This window comes from Columba livia, chromosome 7 (assembly GCF_036013475.1).
Source record: "Columba livia isolate bColLiv1 breed racing homer chromosome 7, bColLiv1.pat.W.v2, whole genome shotgun sequence".
NCBI classification, from domain to species: Eukaryota; Metazoa; Chordata; class Aves; order Columbiformes; family Columbidae; genus Columba; species Columba livia.
In genome coordinates this window covers 36568498-36589726 of record NC_088608.1, presented here as the reverse complement: position 1 = coordinate 36589726, position 21229 = coordinate 36568498, and the positions used below count along the sequence as shown (strand labels likewise).

Below are 21229 nucleotides of genomic sequence, written 5' to 3'. Positions count from 1 at the left end.
GGCAATAGGTGTTGGCAGAGGCAAGTTGAATCCATATGCTACACACACCCCCCTTACAGCCTTCTGCTCCTTCATCTCCTCGACACGCAGCGTGCCAGATAATACCTTTTCACTCAGAGAGCAAACGCTACCATCTCTCCATCCACCTTCCACACAGAAACTGCATTTCTTTTCCTCCCTACAGGGAGAGTAAATTGAGGAAGAGTGAAAAAATGGAAATAATCACAGTAAATGGCCCACATCTGAGCCATTTGGAGTTATAATTTCAAGGGAAGAAGGGGAAGGAGGCAGAGGGAAACAAAGGGAGGCTTAGCAGCTGGGGACAGGGCAGCATCTTCCCCAGCACACGCCTACCCCTGTCCACACTTGCAACAGGTGGTGCAACCAGCATCCCAGGAGAGGGAGCCCAAATCTTGTCTTAGTGTGTCCAGAAGATACATGCTCCTGAACAACTGACTGTACTTGCGTCCTTGTTGGTACGGCACAAAAACTTGCCCTGTTTTCCACCACTGAAGCATTTCTGACACATTAATACCATGTAACTTGGGAAATAGCAAAAGCGGAGATGCCCAGATTCTGAGGGATTTGTCTCTTGAGGTGCCACTCTTCTCCGGGTTCTCTAATGCTTAGTAAGAGAGCACAGGTTAGAGTTTTTGTCAACAGTCCTCTTCTCCAGTTTCCATAAATCTTAGCAGACACCTTTGAGATCTGAAATGCCCTCAGGTTGCATTGGGCTGGTCACCTGCTTGGTGGGGTTTGCCGGATCACAAACTGTGCCTCAGACAGTGCTACACAGATCTACAGGGTCTACTTCCCTCCGTTTTAAAAAACACCATATTTTCTTCCCACCTATTTTCCCATGAGGCTGTGCACATGTATGTATCTCTTTCAGGCAAGTATATCTGATTCTACTTGGTCCTGAAATAACAGCATTGATACTTGGGCACAAACTCCAAGCAGATGGCTGTCCTGGAGCCAGATATGGCTTCTTCTCCAAATTTCATCTCTTTTCAAGGGACCACTACAGCAATGGGACTTGTAACTAGGTAGCGGTTCGTGTTATTTTATATAAAGAAGCCACCAGAAGGGCATTCACTCCTTTTCATCTTCCTTAGGCTTAGGGAAAGCAAAACCTGCTTTGAAAATGTTGAACTTGCAAACCCTTAATTTTAGATGTATGCATTGCTAGTGAGGCTGGCTTAGCTGCTGACCAAAAATAAGCTACTCACTGAATGAACTGTCTACACAGATCAGTAAAGAACCTAAACAAATTACTCTTTATGTCTCCCTTTCAGGCTTGGCATTCTATGAGAAACTCTGCTGAAGTCTACAGGATGCCAGCTGCCCAGACACTCCATCCAACCTCCTTGCTGCTCTGCAGCAAGTGGAACACTTGTACCACTGGTGTTTGCTGAGCAGACCAGCACCCTGTGCCAAGGGGGCAGTGGAGGAGACTGGATTCAGTCAAGACCAACCCAGAACAGGACTCAACTGTGGAAGAGACAGAAGTACAATGAGTCAAAAGAGATGGTTACATACCACCAGCTAGGAGATGCATAAAACAGGAGCATTTGCAAAAGAATTGAGAATATCAAACAAAGATGGATTTGCTGATTTTTTTTATAAATTCACTCAATTCAGCTTTAAAAAGAAGGAAGAAAGGGTATAAAGGGACTATCAAAGCTACAAAAACAGGGTCAATTCACATTAGGAGAGTTAGCTGACACCACTAAGGGAATAATGGCAACTAACCTGAAAATTAAGTTATGAAAGTCATCACAATATTAGTGGAAGCAATTGGCACTGCTCCAGGAGATGAAAACTCTGTTTGTTTGTTTATGGAGCATCGTAATTCCAGAGCAAAAATCTCCATAAAGAATAATCCTCCCAACCAGAACAGCTCCACAACCAAACTCATCAGTGCTGTTTACCGTAATCCAAACGCCTCACCTCTCATTGTCCCTACTCACCCTCCCTATCCGTACGGTGTGGAGTATTTAATCTGCAGTCTCCTGGGAGAAAAGGGTTGTCTCTTGCCAGATGCTCAGACAGTCCCTGGCACTTACGGACTCCCAGAGTGGAGGGCACCCAGCTCACACTGGATTTTAACATTTTTGCCTCCTTGAATCATGAAAGGCCCCAAATCTCTCCAGTACAGCTTTTTATTCACTACCTTTTAATGCTGAAAATAAATTGGCCACAGCGGGGGCACTGGTTCTCCAACCAGCTCCAATTTGCTCTGGGATTATTTCCAAGTGGTTTGAGGCTTCCTGCTCTCCAGAGAGGAAGGTGTAGAAGTGTTGCTTCTGCACATCTGCCTCTTAGATGATGGCGCCATTACCTTCTGCACAACACCACAGACCTAGAATGTTCTGCCATCCCAATGGCAATTAACAGCCTATTGCCCTGTCCTGGCTGTGTAGCTTCTCCATATTACAGACAAAAGACAGTGTTACAGGGGCATTTTTGCCAAAGCACAAACTGCGATCAGGCTTCAGAAACCTCCCTGGGAGATGGGTCAGGGGTTCAGCTTTACCTGGCCATCACTGGATGGGAAGCTTGAGGGCTGCATGTCACACCTCCACTGTTTCACAGCTCTCAGGATCTCTGGCCACCTCCACCTCTGCAGCTCCCTGACACCCCCTTCCAGCCAGTTGTCTTTGCAGCTTCTCCCTGAGCAGGACAACGGCAGCAGCAACCGATGGCACCGCTGTCTGCTGCTCTATGACCCACCACCACAAACATCCTCATGACTACTAAAGATAACTGCTCACACACTGTGTCCCAATGATCTACGCAAGCTTTCGCTGGATACTACAGAAGCAGCATTCTCCCTTTGTTTGCCAGGCCACGTGCTCAGAAATACAAAAGCCTGCCTTGAATTTGCTTACGACTTCCATCTTTGCTAGCTCTTCTTACAGCCTGACACTGTTCCACAGCACGAACTGTTCATGTCCAGCACACTCGCTGTTTTGCCAGCAGGCCTAAGGAGATATTGCCACAAAAGGCACAGCTTCTTTTCAGATCCTTTTCTTTCACAGTACATGGAAAGGATCCAGTTTCATTTTATTTGTATTATAAAAACCCAAGCAGTAGGGACAGATAAGCTCATAGTAATAAATATACTATGAAGATAAGGAAAAAAAAAATTGTGAAGAGTTAATTTATGTAGCAACTTGGCCAGGTTCAGAGGACTGGGAGACCTCTGCAGGCTCCAGAAGGAAGTCCTCTACTGCAACAGGACTGACAGGAGTGCCTCAAGTTGCTCTCGGTATCCCACGTGCATTTGCTTAATCTGTATTAAAGCCCTGGAATGGGATGCCTCGAGACATTACAACTCCTTCAACCACTGCAGCAGCTTTTGCCAGCCTTAAAATACATCTTTTGGTCTCTCATGGAGAATAACTACCAGCCCCAGATACACACACCTGCAACACCTACTTGTTTGCTTTTGCTTTTCTCTTTTCAGCTCAGCTCACAGTAGCAGCAAACTCTGTGGCAGGCTGTCATGTAAAAACAGTGGGAAGAAATACCATGGCTACCTTCTAAAACCTGCACAGCCCCTGGGCAGAACACGTTAAGGAAACAGGTTAAGAGAGCACATTTTCAGAACACACAAGTTCTCCTTTCTTAAATAAGGTACCACTGCCTCCAAGCCTCCAAATGTCCCATGCAGCAAGGCTTGTGGAGAGCACACAGCAAACACTGACAAATTTCTCGCACCTTTGCAAAATGCAACAGAAAAAGTGTGCACTGAGCACCTCGGAGGTACCCGACTGCTGCTGGGCTACAGGTGAGTGCTGGGAGAAGTTCTGCAGCCACTCTTACTAATCCACTTCCTTCCCTTGCATGGTTCACCTCTGAGATCTCAGAACTCGACCGCACCAACTCTTTTCTGTAAAAAGCCATTTTGAAGTGATCTACACCTCTGGCAGCACTGAGGACAGTGATGGGGCTTGTTCCTGGCACCAGAGAGAAACCGAGGAATGGATGGGCCTGTTGCAGACGGTATAAAACAAGAGTTCGCTTCACAGAAATCTGTCAATTGCCTTTTTTCTTAGGAGTGCTAATATTGCTGTACATCACACAACTACTTTATAGATGCAAGGTCTTCACAGTTACAACTTGTAACCACAAACTGTTTAACATGAAATCATAATAAAGAGTATATATCACACTCCAACACAGTTTGTTCACTTTTTCTGTATGGAGAAAAACTTAATTTGATTAACTGCATTGAAACAGTGTCAGTGCCTGCTGAGGGGCTGGGCAGAGCACAACTGAATGCCACTCTGCATCCAAAGCCGCATGCCTTGGGTACACACCACAATGGGGTGACCGAGGCCTGGACAAAACCAAGCTTAAGGAATCCCATAGTTACATCCACCTGTACACAGAGCGCATTTCTTGTCTCTTCCTCTTATGGTTGCACCATGGGAGGTTTTCTAACAAGCTGTTCTACACAGCAGTTTGAAGTCCAGCTATAGACTTGACTCTGGATACAGCAAGGCCCTCTTAGGGCTTCTAGAGGGTTGGTGTGTCTCCCTGGGGTCTGTTGTCTCTAAGCAAAGTGCACTGGACAGCTCAGGTGGGAGCCAGGGTGAAAGGAGGACAACACTGCACACAGCCCAGCTTCCCAAAGGGAGGAGACTCACCCAGGAGAGGGGACAGACTGCAGTACGCGGCCCCTGACTTCGGTAGCAATGGTGACCCAGCACTGTGGTTCCTAACATCATTTATTTGTTTGCCAGAAGGGGAAGAAAATTATACATAATTTCCATTTTTCATTTTGCTTCCTTTAATGAACAATTGCATCACAGTGTCTTGCATCTGTGTGTAAGGGAGAGGGGAATGTCATTTGCTTCAGCCCAGAGAGAGGTTCAATGCACTAGGGTGCACCCCAACGTATTCTTGCAGTTGCCTGAGCCCTGGACGGAGAGAAGGGAGGCCAGTTTAGCCTGGGGCTCTGCTGCTCAGCACTAGCTGGATTGGTGACTTGCTTCTTGCAGGTTGGGGATACAGTGGCAGTTTGAAATTACTCTCAGTTACTCTCACTGAATAAGTACATGAACAAGCCAGTAAACAGAGAATGGCTTAGGTATTTCTTATTCTAAACAGTGTATGTAACAAACTCCTTTATTTTTCTGAGGGCTGCATGGGGAAACTGGGCCATAAAGACTAAGCTTAAAATAGTATCGGAATCATCTACTGAACTTTAAAGGCTAGATTTAATCATGCTTCTGTGGGCATGTAAAGTTCAACCCATGAGATGCCCAGGATACAGCTGAGGAAAATCGAGAGCTCCAGGCTTCTGAGTGCATTCATGTTCATCATGGCTTTCATGGCAAGGATGCAGAACAGAGACCCCACTCTACAGGAAGCAATATATCTCCCTAAACAAAACCAAGAGCAGATATACTTGCCTTTGTAAGCCAAGAGCACCCCTTCTTTGGGATACAGCAACTATGTCACAATATAACACAGGAACATACAGGTTTGTGCGTGTATACATACATATATATATGCTTATGTATTATATATATTTATATTTATATATGCACACATCCACAAACAGAAACATTTGGGCATCTGCTTTCCCTTCTCCAAAATAGCTGACTTACCTGGAAGACCTAACCAAAAAAGTTTGTTTTAACCCTAAACCAGCTACCTATTCATAACTGGCATCATTCCACCATACACACACAACTTTCACAACCCTTTGATTTTTAAATTCCTTTGTTAAGTCCCGCCTTTATTTAGATTACAAAAACTTCATGGCACTAGCTGCTTTTCTCTTCTGTAAGTGCCCAGTTCCCTTCTGCCATCTCTAAAACAAATCACGGAGATGCAGACACTGGTTCAGTGTTTCCAAAGCCCTGGGCACAACCTCTTCCAGTGCGGCGCTTGAGAAAGGAAAAGGAAAAAGTATCAGTTGCTGAAAGGCCGCTTGGTCCGGCTGCTGGAGGCGCCTGCCTCAATCTGATAACAAGACTTCCTGCACCCCACACAAAGCTGGCAGATGCCTTAATGTTGACAAGCACAAATAGCCAGCTTGAGTTTTTGTTAATTGTTTATGGACTGAATAGCCAGAATTTCTTAAAGAAACAGCACATAGATCTCAGGCCTCACAGTATAGCTTTGTTTGTCCTCTTTTTAATGGCCCCTCTTCTTTATTTTTTTTTTACAAAACCTGCATTTGTTTGGATTTGCCATTCTCCCAACAGCATTAGCATTCAAAGTTTGATGTTTGTTTGTTTGTTTGTTTAATTTGGGAAAATCAGATAAGGAAATTATCAGAAATACAAAACAAATAAATTCTTTTTTCCTGAGTCAAATAAGCCAAAAGTAAAACAGCAAGAAGTAAAACAGGCTTAGTTTTTCAAACCATAGAAATAATAGAAGCTGAGATTGGTTTAAGAACTGATCCTTAGCAAGGCAAACAGACAAGAGCTATATCAAAGACAACAGCAAGATGCTGATTTCTATCAGCTTAAGAGATGCTTGTTTTTTGAAACACGCATCTCCCCTTTCAAGATAAATATTAAAAACAAATAGGGAAGTCCTCTTATCAACAGAGGCAATAAAGCACCACACAAACCTGTGTTTCCTTGGATGTCCTCTCCATTGGTTAACATAAGGTAGGAGAGCAGGGCGCAGTTATTGTCCCGGCCAGGCATGGGGGGCTGCTGCAGGGAGGTGCCTGTGAAGACCATCCCCCAGTTCACGTGGCTGATATCGGAGCGTGACCTGTTGTGTCCTGGCTTGAACGTGGAGGCATCCTCATTCTGCACCAGGATGTCGTTCACCGAGCGAGGCCTGTCTCTCCTCCGCTGGCAGATATTGAAGATGTTAAAAGCCGCGGTCTCCCGTTCCCCAGCCCAGGCAAGGTTGTCAGCAGCTGTTCCCCTCCGCACCACGTGCTGGTCTCTGCCAGGGAACGCTGTCTGAGCTTTGGTTTCCAAGAGGCCATTTTTGCAGTGATCCCAGATGAGGCTACTTTTGGCTAAGGAGGCAACGTTCCTCAGATTTGTGCTCTCTGTTATCTGATCAAATACCTCCTGCCCGACCAGTTCAGGGACGTCCTGTACACTGTACACCTCTGAGGGCTGCACGATCTTTTCAAGCTTAGTTTCAAAACTATTGAAAAAGTCTTCAGTCACTTCCAAGGCTGGGCTAATGTCATCAACTTCAAGAGCCTCCATCACCTGTGCTGGCAGTGGGCCTGGGGCGTCGTGATGCGTTAAGAAGACGTCACATCAATACCCAGAAAAAGAGCTGCTTCACGTCTGTCCTTGGCACACTATTAACTTAGAGATGGTGGGGAAAATAAATTCACCAATCACAAGCCTTAGTGGCAGAAAGGAACCAAACCAGCCCGTCTGCAGATGGGAGACTTAACATCCACTGATCGAGTGAGCTGCAGTCCCTCTTTGAAATAAGCTCAGAGTGGTGGAGAGTACCTGTAAAGCAAAGCAAAACAGCATGTCAGTTAGAGCCTTTTTCCAGATAAATATGTTTAATCACATCACTTCTTTCACAGTCACAGTCCCCTTGATTTTACTTTCTCCTTCATTTGGCATCAACATTATCGCATATGAAGAACCCCTTTGGGGTTTCTGTTATTCACTCTGTGTATTTACCACTTCTTGAACTGGAACCTGCAGAGAGTGGGATGGGGCACCAGATAAAGGGAACCAAAGTGATGCTATTTATTAACCAAGCTTTAGAAAGCTGTGATGTGAGACAATACTGACGAACATCACAAAGGCAGCCACCTAGGACATGCTTAGTGCAGGTTCCCACAGGGCTGCAAGAAAAACTTGAGAAATGCAGGGTTAGTAAAACAGGCCAATCAGCCTCAAATAATTTGCCTTTTTCTCCCAGACTGCTTGCACTCCCAGTTTTAGGAGACCGTCATGAGTTTTACAGCAGCTACTTTGCCTACTTGTCTGCATAAACAGAACTGTGATATTTGCCTGAAAAATCGACACTAAGAGGCTGGTGCAGAGCACTGCATATAGAGATCCTCTCTATTAATAGAATATCACTGGGAACCTCAGTGAAACCATGTGGCAACCTAAGCCTCAGAAAGGCAACACATCTTATCAACAAGACAAAATATACCATGTTCTCTACCGCCACAAATCTGCAGATCTTTATTTTAGGACTATATAAATGTAACTACTCCTACAGGAGTCCTAAAATTACATTTGTCCCTTTGAAGGTAACCATGAGGCTGATGTGGCCGCTGGTGACAATGAGTTTGATACCCCTGACCTAGAGCCTACAGGTGCAGAACAGCCGCAAGTCAAAGAGATCTACAGCCCAGTTTGGACCACATCAACTCAAATTCTAGAAGCAGCAAAGCTGCATGAGCTCAGAGCTCTGCCTAGATTAATACACTCTTAACAGAGCTAATTAGCCTGGGCAGGGCTGATAATTAGTAGTTCATTAGCTTGTGAATACTGCTGAAGTGCTAGCAGGAACCGTGAAGATATACACTTGAGGAAAAACATCTATTAAACACCACCCAACACAGATCACACTTCTATTTAAGGTTCTTTTTAACACAGAACAGTCTATTTGCCTTACTCTAACTTACATTCGCAACGTCATTTAAGTAGGCACTCTTTCCTACGGCAATCCAGAGGGAGGAAGGAGGCCAGCAGCCCCCCAAGAAGGGGACACAGAATCCTGTGCCACAAACCGATCCCCTCCACAATCACCTGTGGCCAGACATGACACAGGTGTGTGTGGAACAGCAGTTGATCCTCCCTCCTAACAGATCAGCAGCTCAAACCATCATTGCTGCAAATGCACTCCAAGCAAAATAATTCTAAAAAGCAATAATCATGTATATAACTCTGAAAACTTAAAGCCTTTACACTGGGATCTTTTTTGTGTTATCTCTTTGCCAGGGTTCATTTCAGTAGTCTCACAGTGAACCCGGACTAGAATCAGCTTCAATAAGTGACTGTAGAGCAAGACACTGAAGGCAGAGCCAGAACTGCAACCAGTGGGGTGAACAAAACAGATCTGGAGTGGTTTGAAATCAGAACAGTATGGGAACAGACTCCTTGCAAAGCTGTGCAACTGTACCAGATGATGGCAGTGGGAAACAAAGCCATCCTGGGCACAACTGCATTGTCAGCTTAATGCAGCACAGAGTTCTCTCTTGAAGCTTATTCCTGCCAGGAGCCCCAGAATTTTTTGCTCCCTGGTGCCTCAGAGCCTGGGAGCTCCAGGCACAGGCTAAGGGACATGACCTGGTGCAACCTGCCCACTTACTCCACATCCTCCTACAGCGTGTCTTTAAAGCAAGAATGATATTTTGAAGTTGCAAAACCGCAACAAGCTTTCCTTGAACAGTACCAGCACTAACATAATCATACAACAGCAGTGAAAGCTACAGGCTGGCCCATTCAAAGATGCTCCTTCACAGGGGCTGGCAGAGAATACAGCCTTGTGCTCACTCTAGACACTGGAGCAGCAATCACTCCAGAAGGACTTGTCACACGCCACTGAAGCATTTCAGAGGTAACAGATGCAGTGTTGCTCTGTTCTTTATTTGAAATCATTAGGAAAGGTGGAAAGCAAGAGGAGAAAATTTAGACTTACATTAAACAGGTTCCATTTTAAATGCTGGAGGCTTCATGTGGCTGCACGTTTCCCTGGATGCTGTGAGGCTGGAATTACCCAGTACCATGCAGACAAGTGTGGTGGTGCTGAACTACAAACTGACCTCACATCCAGTAAGATGCTGAATCACAAGGTCATACGAAGATGACAGGCCTCTGCATCACACAGTTCACAAACTGCAGCACTTGTAGCTTCCAAACTAGTCTGTTTGCCATGCTCAATAACAATGTGAAAGGTGACCTCAGTGGTGGGCTCATGCATTCTCGTACCACCAAGAACCTCCTTAGATCAAAGAAAGAGTTGTGCCAGTAATTCCCACTTGGGCTGGGATTCTGCAATCACACATCCTCCATAAACACAATTTGGCATTTTCTGTCAGAGGCAGACAACAAAAATTTATTTCAGGCTTCTGCACGGATTTGGTGCCAAACAAAAGCAACCTTTGATATGGCAGTGAACAGCTCCATCAGGATCAACTCCAGAAGGGAAAGCAGTGGAAATCACTTCCTTCACATGAAGGTGAAAAAAAGGCAAATAGGATAGGATTAATTCCTTTTAAATTACTGTAAAATATATTGCCTTACATACTGCTTCTTGGAAACACCCGAAATTTTCCAAGACATTCAGCCTAATGCAGTGAATAGGAGAGGAAGGGAGAAGCATCAGCCCAAACTATTAAATACTGCCAAAGCTACAGGTAACTGTAAGCAGTGGTTTGTTATGGGAAACAGAAACCTAATAGCTCATCTGGGCCCCTGGGAATTAGTCTTACTGAAAAAAGGAGAAGGAACATGGTGCACTGTACTTAGCAAAAACTGCTGGACACAGGGATTGCAGCAGGTGACAAACATGCTTTTCTGTATGTCTGTCTAGTGTAGATACAGCTTTCATCCATGGACACGCAGCAGTCAGATAATTAATGTGCACTTACAATATGAGTAAAGCCTTTACTATTACAAGTTTATAGTGGCCACATCACTCCTATGGCTGAGATAAACAACAACGAGTGCTGGTCATGCCATGTGAGACAGGAGTTCAGTGTAGTCAAGATTACCTCCCTTAGACAAGTCACAATGGCTTAACCTAGGTGACAGCACAGTCTGACAGCAGAGAAAAATCAAAGATGACAAATTACAAGGAACGTGCACTGGAAGAGATCATCTAACTTCCTGATCTGCTTTTCTGGATCCCCACATGCCAGGGAAAATCAAAAACCACAGAAGAGGCGAGGGCAGAAAGCAATCTTGCGGGTGATACACACCACCACAACAGGGACTTGCTGCGTACCCCCAGCTTGCACATTATGCTCAGGACTGCTCAGTCTAGCCTTGGCAGGAGAGGAAATTAAAGCCAGCATGTGTTTAGGAACCAGTGACTGAAGAGATCCATTTAGCTCACCAATCCATACAGAGAGTATATATAAAAGCAGCATCTTTCGGTTTCATTTCATAAGGAAACAGGGATTGTGCCACCATCCTACCTATCTGCTGGTTATTCTCCTTCTCTCTCTTTCAAACAGCATAGGTAACTCCAGCTCGGTGTGACAGAGCAGCAGTGTCCTTAAAGATGCAGTTCTTGCACTGTTGTTCAACACTGGACAGGACACAGGCCCAAACTCACACTCCTAAGGGAGAAGCAGGCAAAACTTGGTCCTTTAACCTTTCTAGAAGGCTAGTGCCACCACACGGCTCCAAATTAGCACAAGTGGTTAGTGTGAGATGGATCTGAAACTCCGGGAAGCAGAGGGGGAAAGCAGGAGGGAGGAACAGGAGGCAACAAACAACTTGATAAGCAGACTTGTTGGTTTTGGTGCTCACAGGACCTTCTCTTTGGTGAACAGGTAATAGACACGTATAAAACAAGGAGCAATACAAAAGAAAAGGGAAGTTCCTATTTATCTGTTGTGTATTTGGTGAGAGAATTGGAAAGGAACAATCAATGATGTTCATAAGCAATGTGTCCAAGAGGAAATGCATAAATGAGAGGAGCTCCCAGAGAGCAAAAGATGGGTAATGTTGTTAAAAGTCCCTTGAGTCTATTGATTCCTAATGACCCTGAGGCTCCAAATCCTGGCAAACAGTTAGGTGTTTCTGAGAATTTTATCTCAAGAGCCCAAGAGGAGTTTTACAAGTTACCTGCATGCAAGTAGAGAGCAAGGGTGCCCCAGCCACTGGAGATCTTGCCCCATCCCCTTCTCAGCACCCTGGAACCTGCTGTGGGAACCAGCTCTGCTTATCTCATGCTGTGAGCTGAAACACCTATGCCAACAAGGAAAAGAGACATTCTTTCAGTTGGGTAGCAATTTGGTAGCAGAGGAAATTCAAGCAGCCTCAGGGACCTTTATTTCTGGTATGTTGCAGGCTGGTACCACTACAGTCCAGCTCACGGGTTGTGAAAAGCCTGGTCTGAAAAACAGGTCATTTGAAGAAAAAATGGATGTACAGTCGCCTGGAATACAATCCACTGGGGCTGGAGCAGCTCGTACCTAAAGAGCTTCTCTGCTTGTCTGTCTGAGCAACCTCAGCCTGTGACCTGAATGTCTTCTAGTGGCACCTTGAGCAATCACAGCCTAAGGGTTTTACTGGTACAAGGATTTCTGACTGGCTCTGCGGGTCACATCAGCAAAGTCTTGCCCAGAATCTAAATGGGATGCACTTAGGTCAATGCCAGTCCCTGAAAACGAGACTCTGCTGTACAGGATCCCTGGAAAAAAGCTACAAAGCTGAAGACTTAGGTGCTACCTCTTAGTTAAGAAGTTAAGCTGTATTTGTCAGGTGGGCACACCTGAATGGGCAGAAGAGAAGATGAGGATGCCCAGATGGCTGACTGTTGCACAGTCTTTACCACTGCTTATGCACTTCTACACGTTGCACAGAATGCTTGCAGAAAAGTTGTAGAACTGACAGTGGTAGTGCAATACAAGGTGTTGTGCTCTCTTTCCAGCATCCCCCTGTTGTAACTAGATGGCAGATGATGCTTTATTTATTTACAGAATAGTAGGGCCTACTCAGCAAACATTCTCAATCCTGTTGTGGCCAGCAGCTCTTTCAAAGCATGACAGCACCCAGGTCTGTTTGGACTAGATGATCTTTTGAGGTCCTTTCTAATCCCTAACATTCTTTGATTCTCTCCCAACCAGAAGCCCTCCTGCCCTTAGGTGTGCAGGAAGCACCGTATTACAGCTGCTGTGCTTGAAGCTTCCACATACAACATCCCCAGTCAGATCCACTGCACTATGTGCCATCCACATGTAACCAAAGAGCAGTCCTGGTTCAGAACACTCATACTCACAGCACTTGCGAATCCCATGAGTAGTGCAGCCAGTTCTCTGAGCAGCAATTAAAAGCTGTGCCACTGCCTGCCTCTCATACTCAATTTACAGAGGCAGCTGATAACTAGGAATTTCCTAAGGGACAACTGCAGGGAGTGAGCTGCAGCTGGGACATCATCCCTGTGCAAACCATCACATGTTCCTGTGTCCTGGCTGCATTTGTTTCCCTCGGCACAAAGCGACTTTCTCCCCAGGTGATTCCAAAACCCCAGGTTACCTACTGCTCTGTACACTGAGTGAGCAACACAGCACAGAAACTCTTCTGATTCGTCTGGATGAAATTTACAGTGCCTCACAAAGAGGGTAAAACTACAAGTAACTTTTTACATGGAACAAGGGATGACAGTTTCAAAGAGGGTGCCATATGACAGTCAACAGTTGGTTCAATGAGGCCTAGATAATTGTCTTTAGATCACATTTTAAAAGCCCATCTTCAAAAACCTCTTTCTCCAACACACAACTGAGAAATTAATTACGTAAATTTTTCAGACAATACCAATTTTAAAATGTCTCACATAAATACCTTCTGACTAATATTCCTGCACAAAACCACTGGCAATATTCAGGAAAAGCAAGAAGAAAGACTTTCTGGTCAGAAGTGTTTGGCTATAGGGCCAGGCACTGGAGAAGATAACTGTGAATGTAAGTATAACCATCTCCATGTTGCAAACCCACCTGTTTCCTATAGTCTCCTTGCCCTTAAGGATGAAATCAGCTGCCAACATCAGTGAAGAGCTCCCACACCTGTGTGCCAGACCCAGGGAGAGGCAAAGAGCAGGCACAGCTGCAATTAACTTGGTGCCTAATCTCAGTTAACCTAAAAGACAGCAGTGATCTCTTCCAGCCTACAGAAAATAAAAGAGGGGGGGAAAAAAAAAAGAAACACACAGAGAAAAGATGAAATTAAGAAAGAGGTGAAACCAGGGAAGAAGCAGAATGCCATATTCTGGGAGTGGAAGCAGTCCCTTAGTGAGGTAACATGAGTCTCACTCAGTCAAAGCACAGATTTTCCCCAGCTGCTGCTCTGACCCAGTGCCTTCACCAACAAAACTCCCCAAGCATCCTCCCTGCGTGGGAAACAAACATATCACAGCTACAGAACAGCTCATCCAGTGATGAGCTCACAGTAATAAATAATAAACAGTGCTTATAGCACACATTATATTTAATTTCAACTGTGCTTCAGAAACAGTAATTAAACCACAAGAAAATCTAAGCTGAAAAGCACACAACATCCTGCTGCACCAGAACAAAGGGGGTCCAGAGGGTGAGGAGGACCCAGCAGTGGAGGAAGATGGACCACAGAAAGCTTTTCTTTTCCAGAGCCTTGCTGCTGTACAGCCCTCCCGCAATCTCTATCACTGACTCCTTTGCCTCGCAGCCATCTGACACGCATCCCTCCCAGCTGGGGAACAGCACCCAGTAATGAGGGGCTGTATCACTTCCCGTGGATGAGCAACCACTTGAAATCTCAGTAGCCGGACTGGGACTCTGGAAAGGATGAAGAACCCAGACAAGGACAGGAGCAGAAAGCAAAGCAGAATGACTGGAGGGCAGTTAGGTGATGGTGACACACAGCCCAGGCTGCTGGCCAGCCAAACCCGTCGGCACGTGGGCACCTTCACAGGTTACATCAGACTAAAATCCAGATTTACCCCCTTGCGTGTGATGGTGGTTGAGCTGGCAGGGAAGGATGTCACATGTTGGGGAACAGAGGCTCCCCTGTCTCCTAGCACTGGCCCTGAGATCAGCTGGATGCAAACACCTCAAACCCACATATCAGGCACAAAAATCCACGGGGACAAACGGAATTAAGCAGCGCAGTGATTTGGCCTATGGACATGGATGTGTTGTCTTAAACATACCTGTAGTCCCCAATAACCCAAGGGAGGGTGAATAATTTCTATGCATGGGTTCATTTGCTTTGTGTGTACAGGTTTGTCTTAAAGTTGTATAGCTTGCATTTTACATGCTGTCCTTGACTACAAGAACTCCTGCCTGTACCACCAGGCAGACAGACACCAAAAGAACTGCCGGCAACCCCCTGAGTTCAGCACAGAGATAGTCAGGGAACGGGGTATCTGAGAGGGGTGATACAAACCTCCTCCAGTACATGAGGAAACATGATTGAACTGGACAGTCAGGAAACAACAAACAACATGACTCATTCTCATATTTCTAATTGTACATGCCACAATGCACCAGCCTGTCCCCGGCTAGGATGTGGGTGAACTTTGTATATGCCAGGTGAGATAAAACTTTTTTTTTTCAATAAACATTTCTGGTCAATACAAACTGAAATTTCACAGGTATATTCCTATTCTACACTTTCTAGAACTACGCTGAATGGAAAAGACAGCTAGGCCTTAAAAACTAGACTTTTTTTCTTTTTTCTTTTTTTTTAAGAGATCAGTTTTTAAGACATTTTCAGTTTGTTCCTGTGAGTTCTGAACAGAAATAAAAGGCACATTTTGTTCTTGGGGTTGTTGCTCCTCCAGGACTCATTTGCAGAGACTGCTGGAAACCAGGCTGCTGAGCTCTCAGCTGTTGTGTGCAGCAATGTCCTGCTGCACCCTGAGGTGGCTGCATTTCAGCAAGGAAGGACATAATGAAGGGGGTCTGCCAGATGAAGCCATTTATCTCCTTATAACTAGGACTCGGGGACAGAAGATACTTTGGGACCTCCCTGGACAAAGCACTAGCTGGTATAAATAGCAATAGAATAACTGAATCCTTTACCATCTAAGCCAGACTACACAATTAATTTTCAGTTAGCTCTGCAGGATAGTTTCTCTGAGGCAGACTCCAGCACAGCCCAGTATAACTCCACAGCTGGGAATAACAGCTGCCATTGCCCCAGGAGGCCAGAAGGAGGGTAAGAAACACAGCATTTCCCACAAGAACATGGGAGACACTTATTCCCAGGATCATGGCACAGCCATAAGAAAATATACTTGACTTTCAAATCTGTGCAGCACACAGCTTTGATCTGCAATTACAGCCAACTTTTCTCTCTAACTGTGGTGCGCCGGGAGCTCGGCTGGGACAGCACAATCCTTTCTACAGGGAGACCTGGATTTCCCGTAACTATTAGTGGCTGAACGCTGACACTGATGGAAACGCAGTGTTTAATAACAAACTCATTTCAAACCTCAAACTAAACTCTACTCTTGCCTTTCAAATAGCCAGGACCACAGTGGTTTGGCACATTTGTTATCAAGGGAAGAGGGGCAGGGGGAGGAAAGGAAGCAAAGATCCAAATAACACTGAATTTCAGCAAACTCCCACAGCAACCCAGACCTGCAGGCCCTGGCAGCATCGACACAAGAGCCGACCCCACAGGCTGGTTGTAGCCACATGTACCGCTACAGCATCGTGTATCTACTCAGCACAAACACTTGCTGTTTTCTAAACTGAACTACACCTTTATTGCGGAAGATCTTAGCAAAAGCCCAGTAGAGACCCCAGAACAACTGATGAAATCAAAATGTTAACATGTAACGTGACTTCAGACCGATAAGGTTCTACAGTAATGCTGTATCTAGCTACTGTAGGACGATGAGATCCTTCATTCCACTACGTACTGCCCTGTTTTGCACTTTAGATTTCTGATTTTTTAAAATCCCAAATTTAATTCAGTAATTTTGAATAAACGAGCCTTGAAAGTGACAAGATAAAAGCTACTGTTGCTTTAAGTGTATGAGCATTGGTCCTACCAAGATTCTGATGCTTTGTTATCCTCAGATACTGCAACTTTTTGTAGTCAGTTAGTGGATTACGCAGTGCCTAAAATTAGACTTGCCTGTAAATCTCTGCAGGATCAGGGCCATAAGTGCATATTTGCACAACAGGAAACAGATCAGGAGCAAGTAACGATTCCTTAAACAAACTCAAATCTCGACTTTCTTCCCTTATCTCACCTTGCAGTGCCAGGGATGCTTCAGCCAGCACACACTCCCACATAACTGATACTCTCCTGTCGCACATACTTGATACCAGAAGCTATAATTCCACTAGCTGTGTTTGGGTGAAGCGATTTTACTGCAACGTAAGAAGACCACAGCATTATGTCATACTCAGGGCTACTAAAACAGAGTGATGCCTGCATACTGTGCCTGCACATGCCAGAATTTGATTCTACCGATGGGGAGTAGCCCCAATTCCTGCTGAGGTTGTGAGCGGCTCTGGGTGGGGAAACCTCAAGCATAAGCCCTTACCATGCACACGGGAACGTGTCTTTCCAGACGGGCACTTGACTACAGGGATGTTTGTGCCACAAACAACGGCCGCGCCCGGCTCCTCGCACCCGCCCGCACCCGCAGGCAGCAGCACAGCGATGGCTGCCCCGCAGGGCCCGGCGAACCTCGCTGACCCTCCAAGCCCCGCACCGACCGCAGCCCGAGGGGAGTATTTACCTGCCGCCCCGCCGCCCCGCCTGCGGCTCCCGGCGCGGAGCGGAGCGCAGGCCCGGCCCGGCCCGGCCCCTCCTGCTGCCGGGCGGCGGGGCCGCGTCCGCCGCAAAGCCGGCCCGGCCGCCGCGGGAAACGGCTCCGCGGCAACAAGGTTCCTGCTGCCGGGAGCCCCGGCGCTCGGGAAGTCCCGGGAGGAAGTGGCGGGCGGCTCGGGGCCCCTCTGGCCGGGAGACAGCGCTGGGGGCGGCGGGGAGCGGCTCGGCGGGCTGCGCCGCTAACGTGCCTCCTATGTCCCCTGAGAAAATAACAGAAAAACCTCCAGGCTTCTCACTCCTACAAGGGGTAAAATTGCACCTCTCCATGCTGAGATTCTCAGGGAGCTACCTGACTTCAGGAGAATGCAAAATACTGAACGGGTTTTTAAAAATCCCAGGTGCAAGTACACTTACCGAGGGGTGAGGGCTGCAGGGAGCAGCACAGAGCATTAATTCATAACACAGAATCACAGAATGTCAGGGACTGGAAGGGACCTCAAAAGCTCATCCAGTGCAATCCCCCCATGGAGCAGGAACACCCAGATGAGGTTACACAGGAAGGTGTCCAGGCGGGTTGGAATGTCTGCAGAGAAGGAGACTCCACAACCCCCTGGGCAGCCTGGGCCAGGCTCTGGCACCCTCACTGAGAAGAAGTTTCTTCTCATATTTAAGTGAAATCTCTTGTCAAAGTGATACCCAGCAGAACCTGTTACCCAAAGAAAACAAAAAGTTACAAGACCATTATGAATCGCTTATTTCATTGGTATGTAGCATGGCATCCCATCTGAAAATACATGTCCTGTAAAAATAACCTTACGGTGAGAGAAATCCATGTGTGGGTGAGGGATGTACCTGAATTTTGATGGCCAGCGTATGCAGATCAATTCTGAGCAGCACTGCATGCACATTTAAAATCACGGTCGCTGTGCTGTTTCTCTGACTGCATCTCAGGAGAGCCAGCGGTGCTGTGCTGAGCAGCAGGAACAAGGTCAGTGCTGAAATGTAACTGCACAAAAATGTGGTGCTGAGCTGAGTCCATAAGGAAGATTCACAATCCACAACAAAAGGCAGGTGATAGGTTAGCTTCCATCAGAAGTTTTTCTTCTCTTCCTCACTCTATAGCCACAAATGTGACTGGCACAATTAGCAAAGCTGTGTTCATATGGGTTATCTCATTTTGGTAACAGCGAGGATGAATGAGAGCCTTTGGCATAAAAAAAAATACCAGTTTTTCTGACTGAAAATTCATTAGTCCTGGCTTTTACAAATATGTTAACTAAAGCATCATACATTTCAAGTCCTGCTCCTAAAGATGAACAGCTTCTTCACCAGCTAACAGTCAAAGATTGATCTTTTTATTCTAATTCAATTGTATGCACTGCAATCCTTCAAAGGACGAGGCAGCATAATCACTTGCCACGTTATTTATCGCCATCCAGCCTTTTCTCAAATGGTACCGAGACATTTATCTCTTGGGCTCCTCAGAAGGAAAGAGGCTCTCTAGGACTCCAGGGTCTGCTGGTGCTTCAGAACTTCACCTCTGCTGACTGTGAACCGTGAGGTTCCTTCCGGACACCACAGACTCACACGGGAGGCATGGGGCACATGGGTCTGTCACCTGTGGGGACACGAATGTCGGGGGAGGAGATCAGGTAGGCAGTTCAAAGAGAAGTGTAAAAAAAACATCCTTCCCCTGGTTCTGATTTCACTGCTGAAGATAAATTGCTTGTGTTTAACATTACACTCATAGTTTGCTGGGAAGTGGCCCATGTATCATTTTCCACCTGTAGTGGAATACTGATTTCAGGCTGCAGAAGGGCACAGATGCCATTTCTCCTTAGGGGAGGACAGCAGAGACCTTGTTCAAGAACCATCACCCTTCTGCTCAGAAACAGACTCCGAGAGCCACTTGGCAGTCATAAATCTGCAAGAACAGTAACCACAGTAACCCAAATTTTCCATTCTGCCTGAGAAGAACTTTACAAACCATAGTCACCATTTTATTGACAGGAGGAGATTCCACCCCCTTTCTAAATTATGTTTTTATATCTGTGATCCATCACATATCCATCCTACCACAGCTTAAAACAAATGAATCTGAGATCAGGGCACTCTACACTTTGCTCCTCTAGTCTTGTACAGATTTCTCTTCCTGCAGTCAGTGTGCCAGTGGAAAAGAATAAGGGATCCACCTTATCCCTCAAATGTGCAGGATAACACACTCTAATTCTAAATAAATATGAACCTTGAAAAATTCGTCATTGCAAGTTCTAGATTTTGCATTTTTCATTGTTTAAGCATATCACCATCCTCCAACATGAAATCACAAGCAGTTTCACACACGATGCACTGGTTAAAGATGTAGTGGTGGCTTTCCAACAGCATTTTCCACACAGTTTGACTTCCAGCTTTGTCCCCCTTGCTCAGCAACCATGAACATATGGCCCAAAACTGATCAGAGTGCATAGACCCATCTGGTGATTAACTGTAGGACAAATCATGCCCTATACGTCCACACAATGAAGACATAAAGGAAGTAATCTTCCTTCTACTTGTAATGTTTCAACTATAAGCTTTTTCTTAGCTTTTAGAGTATGGTTCTGGAAGTCTATAGAGTTAACATCAAAAGAGGGAGAAATTGGCTCTGTCTGTATCATGGTTTGACCCCAGGCAGCATCCAAGGACCAGACAGCCACTCGCTCACCACACACACTCCACCCCCCCCGCAGTGGGATGGGGAGAGAATGGAAAAAAACCTTATGGGTTGAAATAAAGACAGTTTAATAGGATAGCAAAGGAAGAGATAATAAGAATAATATTAATAATACGTAAAAGAAATAATACACAAAACAAGTGATGCATAATGCAATTGCTTATCACCCTCTGACCAATGTGCAGCCCACCCCTGAGCAGTGATCGCCATCCCCCAGCCAACTCCCCAAGTTTATATACTGAGCAGGACACCATATGGTATGGAACATCCCTTTGGCCAGTCTGGGTCAGCTCTCCTGGCTCTGCCCCCTCCCAGCTTCCTGTGCACCTGCAGCCTTCTGGCTGAAAAGACTTTGGCTTGGTATAAACATTGTTCAGCAACAACCAAAACAACAATGTATTATCAACATTCTTCTCATACTAAATCCAAACCACTGCACTATACCAGCTACTAGGAAGAAAATTAACTCTCTCCCAGGTGAAACCAGGACAATCTGCTTGCCTTGGCGGAGAGTTCGCAGGACCGAGTGCTCTTATTTAGGTCTAAATGTTTCTGAGTACTGCAAAATCATCTTCCACAGACCAGATCACTGCAGCATGTATTCCTGAGTTTGGCTCCTGTTGATAAGAATCTAAACATCTTTCTCAAAATGGAATACTCTCCAGAACCCCTTGGGCAAATCCTTCACTGGTGTAACATGGAAGAAGCAGTGCCCGTTTACTGTGGCCATTGACAGGCTTGACAGTTCACACCAGCTGAGTGTTAGACCCACTGTCTTTCCCTGCAGCCTCTGAAGAAGGGCCCTTTTTTCACACATTTTAATTACTGACTCCCTACATAGAAGCTATTACCTCACAGAAAGGCCTTTAACTGGCACATTCAGCACAAGATTAAACCTTTCTGATAATTGTTCCTTGAGTTCATGTTTGTGAAAATAAATATCATCAGATGATTAAATTAAACACTGCAGCCAGCCCGGCTATACGCTATTTTCACTTATCATGTAGAAGGGGAGATCAAAGAGAAAGGCTCAGGTAGAGTTATTCCAACTCCTCCAAGTTTGGTCGACAGCTACCGACTGAACGCACTAATTAGCTTC

The 21229-nt window shown here is 45.7% G+C and overlaps 2 protein-coding genes across 6 annotated transcripts in view; both read right to left on the bottom strand.

Moving 5' to 3' along the window:
• PLEKHM3 (pleckstrin homology domain containing M3) overlaps positions 1–17523 on the bottom strand; it is a 97603-nt gene extending 80080 nt beyond the window's left edge. For 2 of the 4 annotated variants that reach the window (XR_010473776.1, XR_010473775.1), the window contains exon 1: positions 6599–7460. Coding sequence is in view for 2 of the 4 variants with exons in the window: in XM_065069398.1 (XP_064925470.1) it covers positions 6599–7202 (604 nt within the window). In the remaining 2 variants the exon portion in view is untranslated. Of the gene's footprint in view, positions 1–6598; positions 7461–11774; positions 11898–13645; positions 13816–17385 lie in introns of those variants that run through there. The other 2 variants (XM_065069398.1, XM_065069399.1) reach the window with 2 other exon arrangements.
• Positions 17524–18269: 746 nt separating this feature from the next.
• CARF (calcium responsive transcription factor) overlaps positions 18270–21229 on the bottom strand; it is a 55828-nt gene continuing 52868 nt past the window's right edge. For both annotated transcript variants that reach the window (XR_010473799.1, XR_010473800.1), the window contains one exon: positions 18270–19035. The gene's annotated coding sequence lies outside the window, so the exon portion shown is untranslated. The remainder of the gene's footprint in view (positions 19036–21229) is intronic.